The sequence below is a fragment of the Rhinopithecus roxellana genome, chromosome 1 (assembly GCF_007565055.1).
Source record: "Rhinopithecus roxellana isolate Shanxi Qingling chromosome 1, ASM756505v1, whole genome shotgun sequence".
Classification (NCBI taxonomy): Eukaryota; Metazoa; Chordata; class Mammalia; order Primates; family Cercopithecidae; genus Rhinopithecus; species Rhinopithecus roxellana.
The window spans coordinates 42,543,269-42,559,797 of record NC_044549.1 but is presented as its reverse complement, the minus strand read 5'-3'; the positions used below and the strand labels follow the sequence as shown (position 1 = coordinate 42,559,797).

At 44.4% G+C, this 16,529-nt stretch overlaps 1 protein-coding gene across 6 annotated transcripts in view; it reads right to left on the bottom strand.

Annotated features, from left to right (window-relative positions):
* Window positions 1-671: 671 nt before the first annotated feature.
* Window positions 672-16,529, bottom strand: part of FBXO40 (F-box protein 40) — a 36,326-nt gene continuing 20,468 nt past the window's right edge. For 2 of the 6 annotated variants that reach the window (XM_030941711.1, XM_010370514.2), the window contains 3 exons: window positions 10,954-10,986; window positions 8,191-10,101; window positions 3,856-4,257 (listed from right to left, as the gene is read on the bottom strand). In XM_030941711.1, coding sequence (XP_030797571.1) covers window positions 4,042-4,257; window positions 8,191-10,101; window positions 10,954-10,956 — 2,130 coding nt within the window. In that variant the 5' untranslated portion in view covers window positions 10,957-10,986 and the 3' untranslated portion in view covers window positions 3,856-4,041. Of the gene's footprint in view, window positions 4,258-8,190; window positions 10,102-10,785; window positions 10,923-10,953; window positions 10,987-16,529 lie in introns of those variants that run through there. The other 4 variants (XM_010370511.2, XM_010370512.2, XM_010370515.2 and 1 more) reach the window with 4 other exon arrangements.

Below are 16,529 nucleotides of genomic sequence, written 5' to 3'. Positions count from 1 at the left end.
ATAAGCCACTGCACCAGGCCTCCTTAGGCTGCATTTTAAACCCAGTCCAAAACAGATCAGCCTGAGCAATGGCTGGGCATGGTGGTGTGGGCCTATAGTCCCAATACTCAGTAGTCTAAGGTGGGAGAATCACCTGAGCCTGGGAAGTCAAAGTCAAGGCTTCAGTGAGCTGTGATCGCACCACTGCACTCCAACTTGGGTGACAGAGTGAGACCCTGTCTCAAAAAAAAAAGGAAAAAGAAAAAGAAAAAGAAAGAAAAAAGAAAGAAAAGATGGAGAAGGCATTGGAATCAAGGGGGAGCTAGAATGAGTTGCTAAGACCCATAGTTAGTTGCTCCAGGGCTTCATAGAGTTGGTGAGCTGCCCAGCAGGGTGTCCAAGGGAGAGAATTCAGTCTTGGGTTCATAGTTTCTGTTTCTGGTTGGGCCAGTAAAGCCCCTTTCTCATTCTTCTTTTCTGCTTATCACTAGAGACAGAAACTAAAAACCATGGCTTCAGGCTGCTAAAAACCTAAAACAAAACAAAACAGAACTACAACACAATAAGGCAGGTTGGACAAGCTTGGCTTGTGCTCTGGTCTTTCTTCATGATACACACTTGGTTTCAGCGACAACTTCTATGCCTGTGAAACACACATCTGTCTCTAGACTTAACTCATAGGATTCACCCAATTAGCCTTTCAGAGTGCAAAGCAGCTTTTATTTCCTCTTATAGAGACATTGAGATTTCTAGTATACAGAGGTCAGTCACCACAGATATACTCCGTCTCATTCTTCACTTCAGTTTGATTTGATATCACACATAAATCAGACTTTTATAGTGATTTCCGTGACACATCTTCAAGTTCCACCTTGCTTTTCACTTTTTTCCTTTGTTGTGAGACAGAAACTTCTTTTCCAGACCCTTATGCTACTAAGGCAGCAAGGTCCTCTCTGGCCCAGTTCTACAGACCTCAGCCTCCATGTTCAGCTGATCTGTACTCTGGACTTGCCTTTCTTGGTGATGATACTCACCAAGGGCTCTGCCCATAGATATGTCCCCTCCTTGTGTACACAGTCCCTCTTTGCTCCCCTCAGCTGTTTCTAAATCTGAAGCCACATCTAACTGTCTTGCCTCTGTCAGATAACACTTGCTGTTCATGCCGTTCACTCCAGCTTCCTCTCACAAATCATTTCTGTCTAATCCATAGTCGCTCTGAAAGGCTTTGGTGCCACTGCCCTCTCACTATGAAGTGTGCTTATCTTATTGAAGCTCGTGCTTCAACACAGCTCTGAAGGCAGCAACTGGAGGGGAAGAGTGCGATTTGAAGTGTACAACCCACAAAGCAGTTGTGGGCAGTGCCACTCTCCTGAGGCTGCCCCCACCCACCCAGTTTGGGAAGGGAAAGCCCTCTGCCCTCTTCCTTTCTCTAAGTAGCAGCTTTCTCCTCCATCCATCCATAGCCCCTGAATTTCATCTCCATGGGTCTGTAGTTTCCCTTTCTATTTCTATTAAAATCACAAACCTAGAGTGGACTTTAGGAGCTTTTTTCCTCCATGTAGGAAGGACTAGATTCAAAATATGTGGAACTACCACCTGGACAACTCTCTTCCTTTCTTCCCACTGCAGTGTTAGCTTCTTTCCAGTTACTCATCTTCACAGAATAAAACCTTAGGTCCCACCCTAGTCATATTTTTATAAAATGGTGCCTTATATACAAATAAGAAATATAAACCAAAGGATGGAATCAGGAATAGAGTGACATTACCAAATAGTACCAAGTGGCACATGACAATGAAAAGATGAGCACATTTCTGGTCTGGGACTTGCTCTACTGCCTTCTCCACTCTTTTCAGAGGTTTCGCCTACTTCATCTACACCAGCTCTGAACCATGTTTAGAGAGAACCCAGGCAATAACAAGCACCCAGATTGACTAGACTCTTTCTTTTGTTGGCTAAATTTTTTATCATCTGCTTCTGTACAATCCCTGTCCTTTTCTTTTCCTATTTCCCACTTGCTTGAGGACTGCTAGGGACTGCTGGGAAAATGACACCAATTACAGTGAAAGGAATATAAACACAAGGCTAATAATTCAACACTCCTGGCTTCCGGTATAACCAAAGAGAGCTGAAAGGATACATTCCTGCATGTGGCTGAAGGACATGAAGCCATACCAAACAAATCATTTCCATCTGGTTCCCAACTTAAAATCACCACGTGTCTAAAACCTATTTCATAAATAAAGAGCTGTATTAAATCATAACTATTGTGGATGACTATGTGAGATAAGATTTTGCTGCACCAAAAAATAAGCATATCCTAACTTATTGTCACTAGTATGACATCCTTTAGGGATTTTCAACCGGGAGCCATTTTGCTCCCCGACCTTTAGCAATGTCTGGTGACATTTTTGGTTGTTGCCACTATGGGGGTGCTACTGGCATTTAATGGATAGGCCAAGTATCTTGTAGCACACAGAACAGTCCCTTGCAACAAATAATTATCCAGTTCACACCAGATACAGTGGCTTACACCTATAATCCCAGCACTTTGGGAGGCCAAGGCGGGCGGGTCACCTGAGGTGGGGAGTTCGAGATCAGCCTGACCAACATGGAGAAACCCCGTTTCTACTAAAAATACAAAATCAGCCAGGCATGTAATCCCAGCTACTCAGGAGGCTGAGGCAGGAGAATCGCTTGAACCCAGGAGGCGGAGGAGGTTGCGGTGAGCCGAGATCGTTGTCATTGCGCTCTAGCCTGGGCAACAAGAGTGAAACGCCATCCCCTCCCCACCGACAAAAAAAATTATCCATTTAAAAATGTCAATATTCCAAGTCTCTTAAGAAGCCCTGCTTTAGGGAGTGCTAGTTTCTACTGTGTCTTTTTTTCTTTTACTTTTGTTCTTATGAATATTTACTGTTTGTTACCAAAAACAGCAGTATCATCCATTTTTGTCAGACTGAATGCATGACCAGCAATATGGATGGGGAGGAGCAATTTCAGGGAGCCATTAGGTTCACATGTCTTCCTCTCCAAGACCCCAATGGGGTACCCAAGTGGTGTCTAGGAGCTGGTGACTGGCGCCATAGGAACTGCAGTGGGCCTTGTCTGGACTTTGCCAAAGGTGTGGTCTCCCTGGGCTACCCTGTGCATTCTGGCATGACGCTGAGGTTGGCATTAGTGTACTGAGGTCATTTCAGATAGCACAGGGTGGCCCAGGGCCATGCCTATGTTCTGCCTAACTCAGAACATAATTTTCTGAAGAAAAAACATCTTGACCCTTAAGTCATTATTAAAATGTTACAAAGTAGGCTTGTGGCTTTTTGTCCTAATGTTCTCCATAAATATGGTGTCTCCTTTGGACTCCCCATTTCTCAAGGCTTTCCTACTGTATGTTGCCAAGATTCTAACAACAGACTCTGTGACCCCATGTTTTGGCCTGTGGTGTCTTCAAGGCTGCCATGCTCAGTCAGGGGCTCTCCTACGTCAGGCTGTGTTAGAACTACCCTGGCCTAGAGGCAGTAGAATGGCCAAAACGAGCCCTGGACTTGACCATCAAAACAGACCCAGCTCCAGAGCCTCCAGCTTTGTTCCCTTCACCCTGCATTCCCTGGGGAGTAACTCTTTGCACCTTAGTCCCATTCTGCGTTTCCTGTCTCATAAATTTGAAAGTGCTTTGTAAACTGAAAAGTCCATGTAAAAGCACAGGCCTGTACTGATTATGGAATTTCATGCTCTCTCATCGCTTAAGAAATTGGGTCCATCTTCCAAATGGCCTCAAATTACTTATTTTCTTCTCAGACCAATCTATTTTAGAAAGAAAGAAAAAAGAAAAGAAAAGAAAAAAGGAAATAAGTCATTAATATGTCACTATGGTACAAGACATGGCTTAGGAAATTCTTAGGCCTTGTGTTGAGGTTTTGAAGGACATTGCATGTTCCAATACACCCTGATAAGCAAATAGGCAGTTTACAGAAGGGAGTCTACAAAACCACACTCTGTCCTACTTCAGGAACTCCGAGAAGAAATCCAAGAAGGGTGCATCGGGTGGCATCTGAATTTTTAGGAGACGTATCTTCCTCGTGGTCTGACTCTAAAGGTGGAGACTAAGCTCTCTCGGGCCTGCTCACGGGGCTGACACATGCTGGTCAAAAGAATCGGGTCAGTTTTGTGCTCTACGATGTTGAAAGGACAGGACTTCAGGTGCTCAGACATGGAGGTGACTTCATTAAACTCCCAGCTCTTGATTTTGGAGAAGAGGCTGCTGAACTGCCAGATCTGTTGAGAAAGATAGAAGTTCAAAGGTGAATATAGGGGTGTTACCCTCTGACTGGCTTTATTTGGGCACTATAAGAAAATATCCTTCTATTCTTCATATTCTTAGACTCCAGAGTGTTTAGTGGCTCCTGAAGACATTTGGTAGCCCCTTCTCCAGCATCCAACTCCTAGTTCCCCCTGCCAACCAATAATCTTCCCAACCAGCCCTGTAGTTGTGAGAATCACTAACACCAATCAGCATATTGACACACACTCTCCCTTGCTCCTCCACCAGCAAGTGATTAATTTTAGAGTAGATGCACAGTTCAAATCAGGACAATTAGTACCAGTGCAATTCTTATTCCAGAACTTTTGTTGGAGATACCAACAAGCAGATTCTCTTTTTCTTTCTGTACTTGAACTGCGAAGCTGAAGTCCTAGGAGCTGCCAGCAATCACCAGGGACCACCAAGTGAGAACTATCTTACAATGTAGCCATTATTGAGGAAGTAGAGGTAAAAAACAGAAAGAAGAGATGTCATTTGGGGACATTTTTTGAGCTGTTAGATTAAGCCTTACCTGAAGCCATTACCTTTAGACTTCTTAGTTACATAAGCCAATAAACTCCCTTTATTGTTTATGCCACTTTAGGTTGATTTTCTATTGCTCGAAATTAAAGTATTCTAACTCATAAGAGTCTCACTAGAATGGGAACCCCATAGGAAAATTCTATGAGTTCTGAAATATCCTCTGGTCTTTCCACCTGGGATGTAATGGCAAAGTCACCGTTTTCAAGTCTGGTTATGTGAGTAGGCATAGCCCAATACTCTTTCAACCTGACCACTTCACCTACAGTTTCTTGTCCTTGTTGCTATGTAGGAAAAGTGGTTTCTTTGAGATCTTAGAACTATTTCCCTTTTTACTTTAAAAATCCATTCTAATGTGAGTATCCTTTAGCCCCAACTAAATTTTCTTTCTTTCTTTCTGCAAGGAAATTAGCTTGTCCCAAATAATATCTGAGAGTGGTCAGCCATCATTGAACTGGGGACAAACTTGAGCCAAAAAATAATGGGATTTCTAGTATCTAAATTAAATTATTTACATCTGATGTTAGGCATTTTTAGACAATACTATTTCTGAAGGCAGTGTGTTAGTCTTCATTCATGTTTCTTCCTAATACGTGCTAGATTGGCAGTCAGTGTTTATTTAACACTTGAATTCAGGCACGTATATGAGAGAGAGAGTCTTGTAATTACTTTTTGAGGAAGACTGCTCAGGAATAAATAATGGAAAACATACAAAATGTTTTAGACATAATCAGTAAAAATAGATGCAAACAACTCTGACTCCCCAATGCCAATTTGCAAATACCACATATTAGGAAGAAATTCAACAGTGAGATTATGGAATTGTTGACCTAAATGGGCATCATAAATTCATGGTTCATATTACCAACATGTTTACCATGAGAAAGGATGCTATAGGCACTGGGATATGATGAATTAGGAGCCTCACTTCAGTATGGTACAAGCTAGTAGAAGTTATAATACACTTAAACAAACATGACCTATTGGGGAAAAGGAACAAGGTATTTCTGAAGGGAAGGGTTCTTTGATCTATACAGCAGAGTGTTTTTTGAACAATTAAATTAGCATTTGAACCAGGAGAAATCAGTGGGCCAAATTCATTTAGAATTTCAAAATGCCGGCCGGGCGCGGTGGCTCAAGCCTGTAATCCCAGCACTTTGGGAGGCCGAGACGGGCGGATCACGAGGTCAGGAGATCGAGACCATCCTGGCTAACACGGTGAAACCCCGTCTCTACTAAAAATACAAAAACTAGCCGGGCGAAGTGGCGGGCGCCTGTAGTCCCAGCTACTCGGGAGGCTGAGGCAAGAGAATGGCGTAAACCCGGGAGGCGGAGCTTGCAGTGAGCTGAGATCCGGCCACTGCACTCCAGCCTGGGCGACAGAGCGAGACTCTGCCTCAAAAAAAAAAAAAAAAAAAAAAAAAAAAAAAAAAAGAATTTCAAAATGCCTTTATCAAAGGCAAAAACTGTTTTAAAAAATGAGTTGACATGGGACTGAGGAGATTTGTTGGCCTCCTGTATCAATCAGAGTCTAGAGCAGGGAACAGGCAGCACTCAGACTGGGTAATTTGAAGAGAATTTTTTTTTTAAAGGAATGATTTACAGACACAAGAGCAGGGTATAGGAAAGCCACGAGATACAGTGCAGTACCCAGGGTGAGTAGCTACCTAGAGAGTTATGCCCTGGGCCTGAAAAAGAAGAAGGAAGGTCGTTGGATCCCGGAGTGAGTAATTTTGTGTAGAGAGCCACCTGATAAAGCCACCTTCAGTGGAGGGACAGCACCTGCTCAAAGTGTCACAAAGGGGAGGAACCATGCAGGGGGGAAACCAGGAGAATAGATACTTCAACCTCATTCTTCCCTCCCTCCCATCTCCTGCTGACATGCTCCATTTAGGTTATCCCCACTGGAAGCTGGAGGGCAAGGGAGCCAGCTGAGGCAATCTGTCCAGGTCAGCCTCCTGGGAGACAGACAGGGTGGAGAAGGATGGAGAATGGGTCTTGTGAGCAAACAGAAGATATTCAGCACACATACACAGATGAACAGGCACTACCCTCTGGATTGCTCTTTATGTGTTTACAGGTCTGTCTTTTCTACTAAACTGACCGCCTTGAGTCAGTCTGATTCTCAGCAACTGTTCCTGTGCCTAGTACCCTGCTTGGCACATAAAAAGCTGTTTAAGGCCAGGCGCAGTGGCTCACGCCTATAATCCCAGCACTTTAGGAGGCTGAGGGGAAAAATACAAAATTAGCCGGGTGTGGTGGTGCATGCCTGTAATCCCAACTACTCTGGAGACTGAGGCGGGAGAATTGCTTGAACCCAGGTGGCGGAGGTTGCAGTGAGCCGAGATTGTGCCATTGCACTCCAGCCTGGGCAACAAGAGCGAAACGCCATCTCAGGAAAAAGAAAAAAAAAAAAATGTCTGGGTGCAGTGGCTCATGCCTATAATCCCAGCACTTTGGGAGGCTGAGGCGGGTGGATCACCTGAGGTTGGGAGTTTGAGACCAGCCTGACCAACATGGAGAAACCCCGTCTTTACTAAAAATATAAAATTAGCAGGGTGTGGTAGTGCATGCCTGTAATCCCAACTAGAAGAATCGCTTGAACGTGGGACATGGAGGTTGCGGTGAGCCAAGATCACACCATTGCACTCCAGCCTGGGCAACAAGAGCGAAACTCTGTCTCAAAAAAAAAAAAAAAAAGGGCCCTTTAAAAATATCTGTTGGGCCAGGCATGGTGGCTCACGCCTATAATCCCAACACTTTGGGAGGCCAAGGTGGGCAGATCACAAGGTCAGGAGTTCCAGACCATCCTGGCTAACACAGTGAAACCACATCTCTACTAAAAATACAAAAAATTAGCCGGGCGTGGTGGTGGGTGCCTGTAGTCCCAGCTACTCGGGAGGCTAAGGCAGGAGAATGGCATGAACCTGGGAGGCAGAGATTGCAGTGAGCCGAGATTGTGCCACTGCACTCCAGCCTGGGCGACAGAGCAAGACTCCATCTCCAAAAAAAAAAAAAAAAAAAAATTGTTAAGGCCAGGTGCAGTGGCTCACACCTGTAATTTCAGCACTTTTGGAGGCCGAAATGGGAGGATCACTTGAGACCAGGAGTTCAAAACAAGCCTACACAACACAGTGAGATACCATCTCAATTTAAAAATTAGTCAGATGTGGTGACCTGTAGTCCCAGCTACTTGGAAGACTAAGGCAAGAGGATCACTTGAGCCCAGAAGTTCGAAGCTATGGTAAGCTATGATTGCACCACTGCACTTTTGCCTGGGCAAGAGAGAGAGAACCTGTTTGTAAAAAATGAGACAAAAAATTGCTGAATGAGTCAGTCAATCAATCAATAAATGAGTGTTGACTTACCTCTCTGTGGACTCTCCAGGAGGTGCCTCCATGGGAATACCTCTTCTTCTTCCATTGCAAAAGGACCATCCCTCTCTCTTGTAACAAAGTGGCGCAGATATTCCTCATCAGCACAGACACCTGGGAGAGCTGGGCCAGGCTGACACTGTCCAAAAACCCAGCAATGTACTGCAAAATCTCCAGGGGCAGGCTGGTTAAAGAATTCTGGCTTTTTCCTCCATGACCCAAAAGATGGTTGTTCTTCCTTCCCTCGCTCAGCTCTGGAGCAACCTCCGGCTTAATGGCAAAGGTCTTGAGCTCCTGGCTGTAGATTACTTTTGCCTTTTGCCCCGGGGGACGGAAATGGTTTTGAACAAATGTACATCCCAAGTAGGCGAGGGGGCATCGATGCTGGAACCAGCCGTTGAGACATGACTGAATGTCTGTGTGGACATTCTTGAAGTGCAGGGGGAACTCATCCCTCCTGAAGAATTTGTTGCAAGTGAAAGTGAAGGCAGAACTGCTTTTGTTGTGTCTCCTGGTCACACACTCACTGTGCAGCTCCACATGGAGTCCCCCTGGGGTGGCAGCGGTTAGGTCAGCCAGCACTGTCCCAGAGGAAAACTGTTCTGGCTCAAAGTTGTATGTTTGTGTGGCAAAATCCATGAACAGTCCATCAATGCTTCTGGATTCAGAGATGACATGGCCTTTGAGTTCTCTTTCCAAAGCACACTGGAGGGTGGTCTTGATGAGATCTGATTTGGGCAGGTCCTCCACAGTGATCCCCAGATCTGAAGTATCCACTGCCTTGTGTTCACTTGGCTTACAACTCAACATGGCATCTCCAAGTCGAGCTCGCTTTCCACAGTAGCTCACAGGAACTTTGAAGGTGTAAACAGTCTTAACTTCCTGAGCCTCAAGCTTGCCATAAACAAAGTCTCTCTCCTTGGGTGTACAAGCAGGCATCTGACCAAAGTGGATTAGCATCCGCCCATTGTGCACTAGATACATGTTATAGTCCTTTGCATCCACAGCTGTTTTCAGTCTTTCCAGAACACCATCCTGCCAAGGGGCAAGCCCTGTGGTTTCCATAGCTGTATGAACATCCTGCTGCTTCTGATTTTCCTGTGGTTCTTTCTTTTTGGGAGCGCCCTCTCCTTCTACCATGTTATTGCCACTGGAAATCTGTTTCTTTTCTGGGCCATTCTTGTTCTTGCTCTCACAGCTCGCTGATGAATTTGTTAAAGCAGAGGCTGCGTGCTCTTTGCTGAAAATATTTTCCCACTGGCCAAACTTAGCCAGGTCCATCCCTTCTTTGGTTTTGGCTAGCACCTCCCGTTCTTCTTGACTTAGCTCTGCCATCTCCCCATTAGTTGCTGACAAACCATGTGGTACCAAACTGATATCCACTCCACCCACTGCTCCTCCCATTTCCTCCACACCGGTTTCACCATTCATAGTTGGTTCCTCCTCAGTAGCCTCTCTAGTTTCTGGGAAAAGTTCCACCATTTTCAAGGATCTGAAGAGGACCTTCTGGTCCTGCAGGGCCAGGGCTGTGTCCAAACACTCCTCACTGGGGGTCTCTTTCATGATGTTCTCATGAAGGGTGGTTTCAGAGTCCACATTTGGCCAGCGGTTCCACTCCATGGAGCAGCAGACCACACTGGCGGGGCACACCTGCAGGTGCTTGGCCAGTTTGTGGCGGGACATGGACAGAGGGCAGCCATATTCGGAGTTGAGGCATGGAACCTGCTCTAAAGGGCAGAGGAGCTGGTGCTCTGCCTCTTTGCACATGTGGAAGGTGGCACCACAGAGCAGGTGGCAGCTTATTACCAGGCAGGAGATGTTGGGTTCCGCAGGAATATGGCAGTGGCGGTTGAAGCATCCCTCACAATGCCTGTGGTGCCCTGGCGGAGGCCTGCGGGCTTTCCCCTGGACACACCAAGGACAGGGGAAAGAAAACAAATGAATACTGAGGAGATGCTCTGTGCATGTCTGTGACTGTGTTTTAATTGACATATCTCCTGTTTATGCCTGCTTTTTGTAGAAACCTTGAAATATATGGAAAATCACAATCCCACAATCCAGAAATAACAACTATAAGTACTTTTTAGAGTTTTGCAACAGTTTATTGTATATATGTGGTAGATGTGTTTAGAATAGGAAAAGAAGAAATGAATATAATGGACTACACTGTTGACAATTGTTATTTTTGAGTTGTGGATATTACAGGTTATTTATATCATACAGATAATACTACGGATACAACTTTTCATCCTGCTTTTTACCTTGCTATTAGAACACGAAACTAGATTGTTTTATTATTCTCTACAAACTTTCTTCATAATGGCAGTGTAACATACCGGAATATGGGTGTGCTATCATTTAATCAACTACCACCAGAGGGCGGGCTGGGAGGACAGCAGCCAGCTCTGGTTTTGCTCGCATTTATGTCCCCAGCATCTAGCATGGGACCTGGACCTTTGTGGGTATTCAGTGCTTGCTGAATGAAGGAATTGCTAGCCATTTAGATTATTGCTGGCTTTTTGACTATTTTATTTAAATTTTCACTAAAACTCTTTGCTCAAAAATCCTTCTCAACTGTTTTCCCCTTACTCTGCATCAGTTTCTTCCAAGTTCTGTCCAGGATCTCTGGTTTGGAAAAAAGTTGATAAACGTCATCAACCCATAAGAGCAAGTCTGCTAGCTGCTTGGGCTACAGGATAAATGAAGGAAGACCTGGACCTCTCAATGGTGAAGCTTCAATAAGCTCCTGGTGCTTACCATGGTGCCCCAATTTCTTCTTGCTTCTTAGCTCTAGGGGAAAATATGAATATAAATGATTAGTAAGAAAAGCAGTTAGGTTACCTATACTAACAGGGGCTAAAGAGACTTCACACACTGTCTCATTTAATTCCTTCCACCATCCTGGAGGTGTCTTTATCCCCATTTTTCAGTCAAGGAAACAGAAGCTTGAAGGTAAGTAACTTGTCCAAGGTCACACAGCTGCTAAGTGATAGAATCAGCTTTGTAGTCCAGGCCATGCTGGCCCATGCTTTTTTCTCCGACCCCCACTGCCCTCTGATAGGGCGTATTACCAACTATGGGATGTGTAACTTCTGCTTCCTATAACTTTCTCCATGACATCAGGAGTTCAAGACCAGCCCGAGCAACATGGTGAAACCCCGTCTCTACTAAAACTACAAAAAAAAAAAAAAAAAAAAAAAAATTAACCGGGCACAGTGGCATGTGCCTGTAATCCCAGCTACTAGGGAGGATGAGGCAGGAAAATTGCTTGAACCCGGGAGGCAGAGGTTGCAGTGAATCGAGATCGTGTCATTGCACTCCAGCCTGGGCAACAGAGCGAAACTCCATCTCAAAAAAAAAGGAAGAAAGAAAGAAAATAAGTTGCTAATATAAGATGCTTTATCCCTAAGTACGTCAGCTTGTACTTCCTAAGAAGAAAGACTTATAGTAACATTATCTCACCTAAGAAAACTAAAAATACTTTTCTAACATCATGTAAAATGCCTATAGTCACATTTCTCCAGTTGTCTCCAAAATGTCTATTATAGTTATTTTTAAATTTTTAATATTTTTATTTATTAAACATTTTTATTGATATATAATAGTTGTACATGTTTTGGGGGTACATGCAATATTTTGATGCCTGTATACAATGTGGAATGATCGAATCAGGGTAATTGGGATATCCATCACCTCAAACACTTTTCTTTATGTTGGGAACATTATAATTCTTCTCTTTCAGCTTTTTTTTTTTTTTTTTTTTTTTAAAGAGCCTTGCTCTGTTACCTAGTGTGGAGTGCAGTGGCACATCGTAGCTCACTGGAACCTCCACCTCCTGGGTTCAAGTGATTCTTCTGCCTCAGCTTCCCAAGTAGCTGGGATTACAATCATGCGCTACCACGCCTAGCTAATTTTTGTGTTTTTAGTAGAGACAGGGTTTCACCATGTTGGCCAGTCTAGTCTTGAACTCCTGACCTCAAGTGATCCACCTGCCTCGACCTCCAAAACTGCTGGGATTACAGGCATGAGCCACCGTGCCTGGCCTCTTTTAGTTATTTTGAGATATACAATAAATTATTGTTAATTATAATTTTTCTATTGTACTATCAAATACTAGAACTTATTTCTTCTAACTATATATTTTTAAAAATTTTGTTGTTGTTTTTTGAGACAGAGTCTCACACTGTTGCCCCTGCTGGAGTGCAGTGGTGCAATCTCGACTCACTGCAACCTCCACCTCCCAGGTTCAAGCAATTCTCCTGCCTCAGCCTCCTGAGTAGCTGGGATTACAGGCGCCCACCACCATGCCTAGCTAATTTTTTGTATTTTTACTAGAGACGAGGTTTCACCATATTGGTCAGGATGATCTCGATCTCTTGACCTCGTGATCCGCCCACCTCAGCCTCCCAAAGTGCTGGGATTACAGGTGTGAGCCACTGTGCCCAGCCCAAATATTTTTAATTGATACATAATATTTGTGCATGGTTATGGTGGACATGTGATATTTTCTTACATGCATAGAATCTGTAATCATCAAGTCAGGATATTTAGGTCGTCGTCTCAAGTATTTATCATTTCTATGTGTTGGGAACATTTCCAGGACTCTCTTCTAGCTATTTTGAAATATACAATACACTGTTGCTAGCTATAGTCACCTACTCTGCTACCAAACACTAAAACTTGTTTTCTCTGTCTGTTCATATCCATTCACCAACTTCTCTTCTTCCCTCTCCCACTATCCCCTACACCCTTCCCAGGCTCTGGTAACTATCATTCACTCTCTACCTCCATGAGATCAACTTTTTTAGTTCCCACATATGAACGAGAACATGCAATATGTATCTTTCTATGTCTGGCTTTAAGATTTCTGCTCATTTTTGAACAAGGATCCTTTTAATGTCAATTTATTCTATTTGATTGTCAAGTCTTTTTAGCCTCTTTAATCTAGAACAGTCCCCCACATTTTCTTTTTCAGGAGAAACAGCCTTAAATCTCAAGGAAATTATAGTCTGGTTCATTATTTTATTAGTTCCTCCACTCATTCATTTATTCAACAAACATTTGTTGATTACCTACTACTAGTTGCCAGTAAGTGAGCATAAGAGTCACCTGGACGGCTTTTTACAGTCTTAAACACTATTGTTCATTAGAGTCAGCTGTGATGCTTGCTAACCCTATAGATCCGCACTGTTCAATATGATAGTCACCAGCCACATGTGGCTATTTAAATTTAATCAAAATGCAATAAAATAAATAATTCTGTTTCTCAGTCACGTTAGCCACATTTCAAGTGCTCTATTGCCATGTGTGGGTAGTAGCTCATCTTTAGGACAATACAGAATAGAACATTCCCATCTTCACAAAAAGTTCCACTGCTACAGATGCTGGCTGTACCACTGGACCTGAGGGAAGGATGTACTCCTGGAATTTACATGCTTAACACACTCCCCGTCCGATTCTTATGCACATTAATAAATGAGAACCCTTGTTCTGGACCCCAATGGGGCTACTGAGTGTGAAAGATGAATCACAGTAGAGTGCTCTATACTCCTAATAGCCGTGGTCAGGGGCCGGGGGAAGCAAGCAGAAGCATCAAACGGGGTCAGGGCCAGCAGAAGATAAACAAAGGTGTTAAAGCCAGAGAAGGAGAGGAACATAGCGCGGTGGCTGAGAGGGTTGGACTGTGCTGTGGTCTGAATGTTTATGTCCCCCCCAAATCCATATGTGGAAATCTAATTCCCAATGTGAGGGTGTCTGGTGGTGGGGCCTTCAAGAAGTGATTATGTTAGAGGAAGTTCTGCTTACCAGGCCTCTGGTTTAACAAGACATGACCAGAGTGACTCCATCTTAAAGTGAATAGCGAGGCACTCATAAGACACTGGTAAGGTTAATACTTAGGGTCTAAAAATAGCCACATCGCAAGGTGTGATGTTTAAAATTACAGAATATTTATGGCCAGACAAAACTTCTCCCACCAAGCCTGCAAAGCGTCCAGATGTCCTGAGAAGGCAGCCCTCTTTACTTAAAGATAATGTTAATGAGCAAGCTGAGGTTAAAAGGTTGATGGTCTTTGGTCTTTGGTCTTGTTAACACTGACAGCCACTACCTTTAGTGAGCACATCTGCGCGTTTCCATTTTAATTTAGCTCCTTATAGTTTCCTTACAGTTTCTTTCTTTCTGTTTTTCTTTTTTTATTTTTTTGCAACAGAGTCTCACTCTGTTGCTCTGTTGACCAGGCTGGAGTGCAGTGTCACTATCTCGACTAACTGCAACCTCCGCCTCCCGGGTTCAAATGATTCTCCCACCTGAACTTCCCCAGTAGCTGGGATTAAAGGCTCACACCACCATGCCTGGCTAATTTAATAATTTTAGAAGAGATGGGGTTTTGCCATGTTGGCCAGGCTGGTTTCAAACTCCTGACCTCAAGTAATCTGCTCGCCTCGGGTTTCTTATAAGTAGAGACACTAACAAAAGAGGGAGCATTTCTCCTTCAGCTGCGGATGCCCTAGTCTGCAACTGAGTAGTTTCCAACAAATGTGCTACCTTTTTTTTTTTTGTTTTTGAGATGCTCTCTCTGTTGCCCAGTCTGGAGGGCAGCGGCATGGTCTCGGCTCACTGCAACCTCCGCCTCCCAGATTCAAGTGATTTTCCTGCCTTAGCCTCTGGAGTAGCTGGGATTGCAGGCATGCGCCACTACACCCAGCAAACTTTTTGTGGGGGTTTTATCGTGTTAGCCAGGATAGTCTTGATCTCCTGACCTTGAGATTCACCCGCCTCGGCCTCCCAAAGTGCTGGGATTACAGGCATAAGCCACTGAGCCTGGCAAATGTGCTTCTTTCACGTGCCTCAAATCCTTTCCTGTGAGAATCCAAGAACCCACTCTTGGTGTCTGGATCATGACCCTCTTTTCCCACAACATCTTTCTGGTGTCCTTGTGTGGGGATTGAAAATAGGAAGAGACTCCCACTCGGAAGGAAAACAGTCTGTGCAGCGTCAGTTGGCCGACTTTGCGTAAGTGGGGCTCATTTTAGAGTTATTAAGCCATTCCAGGGGACAAGGATGCTTGTCCACTGCTACTTGGATTTGAGGCCCAGGGCCCAAGGAGTTAGAAGCCCCAGGGTTTATTTGGGAAAATGGATTTGGCCCTATGAGATGTTTGCCACTATCTTCTTGGGAGTAATCCGCCTTGTGCTCTCTGTTGCTGGCCTGAGTGTCCTGCTTCTTGTCTCCTGTTGGCTTTCTGCCTTTGTTTCACAGAAGCCCTGAGGCTGCCACAGAAAGGATGGCCCAAACAGTTTAGCATATTTTTTCTTTTTTCGTTTTTCTTTTTTTTTTTTTTTTTTTTGAGACAGAGTCTCACTCTGTCTATCAGGCTGGAGTGGAGTGGTGCGATCTCCATCTTCGGCTCACTGCAATCTCCGCCTCTCGGGTTCAAGCAATTCTCCTGCCTCAGCCTCCTGAGTAGCTAGGATTACAGGCACTCACCACCACGCCTGTTTAACTTTTTATTGAGACGGAGTCTCACTCTGTCACCAGGCTGGAATGCAGTGGCACAATCTCGGCTCATTGCAACCTCTGCCTTCCGGGTTCAAGCGATTCTCCTGCCTCAGCCTCCCGAGTAGCTGGGACTACAGGCACGTGCCCCCACACCCAGCTAATTTTTGTGTTTTTAATAGACACAGGGTTTCACCATGTTGGCCAGGATGGTCTGGATCTCTTGACCTTGTGATCCACCCACCTCGGCCTCCCAAAGTGCTGGGATTACAGGCATGAGCCACCACGCCCAGTCTAATTTTTGTATTTTTAGTAGAGACAGGGTTTTACCATGTTGGCCAGGCTGGTCTTGAACTCCTGACCTCAAGTGATCCACCCACCTCGGCCTCTCAAAGTGTTGGGAATTACAGGCATGAACTACCACGCCCAGCCACCAAATAGTTTAGCTTTTACTTTCCTTGCCTCTCCTCTGACTTAATTCACCACTTGTCTGATGGACACTGGAAATGAGAAGTTGCTCAGGATCTAGTCTTTTTGTACCTTAATTATTGGAAGAGATGGGCAAAAACTTCTCCATTACTGCAGTTACAAGTTAAAGTGTGGTATTTAACATCCATATGTGACAAGATTAGAAATGCCCTTCAAGCAAAAACCTCTTTTATGTCTGTCCCTGCAAACAATTAGCCCCAGAAGGGAGGACAGGAGACTTTTTCTTAACATTTTCTCTTGTCTGTTAATCAGAAGATCATCTTTCACTGGCTGGTCACGGACAGCTGGGCCCTGTTTCCTAAACCCAGAATGTCATTTTTGCCCTGAAATAGTTTTGTCAGGGGATCCCA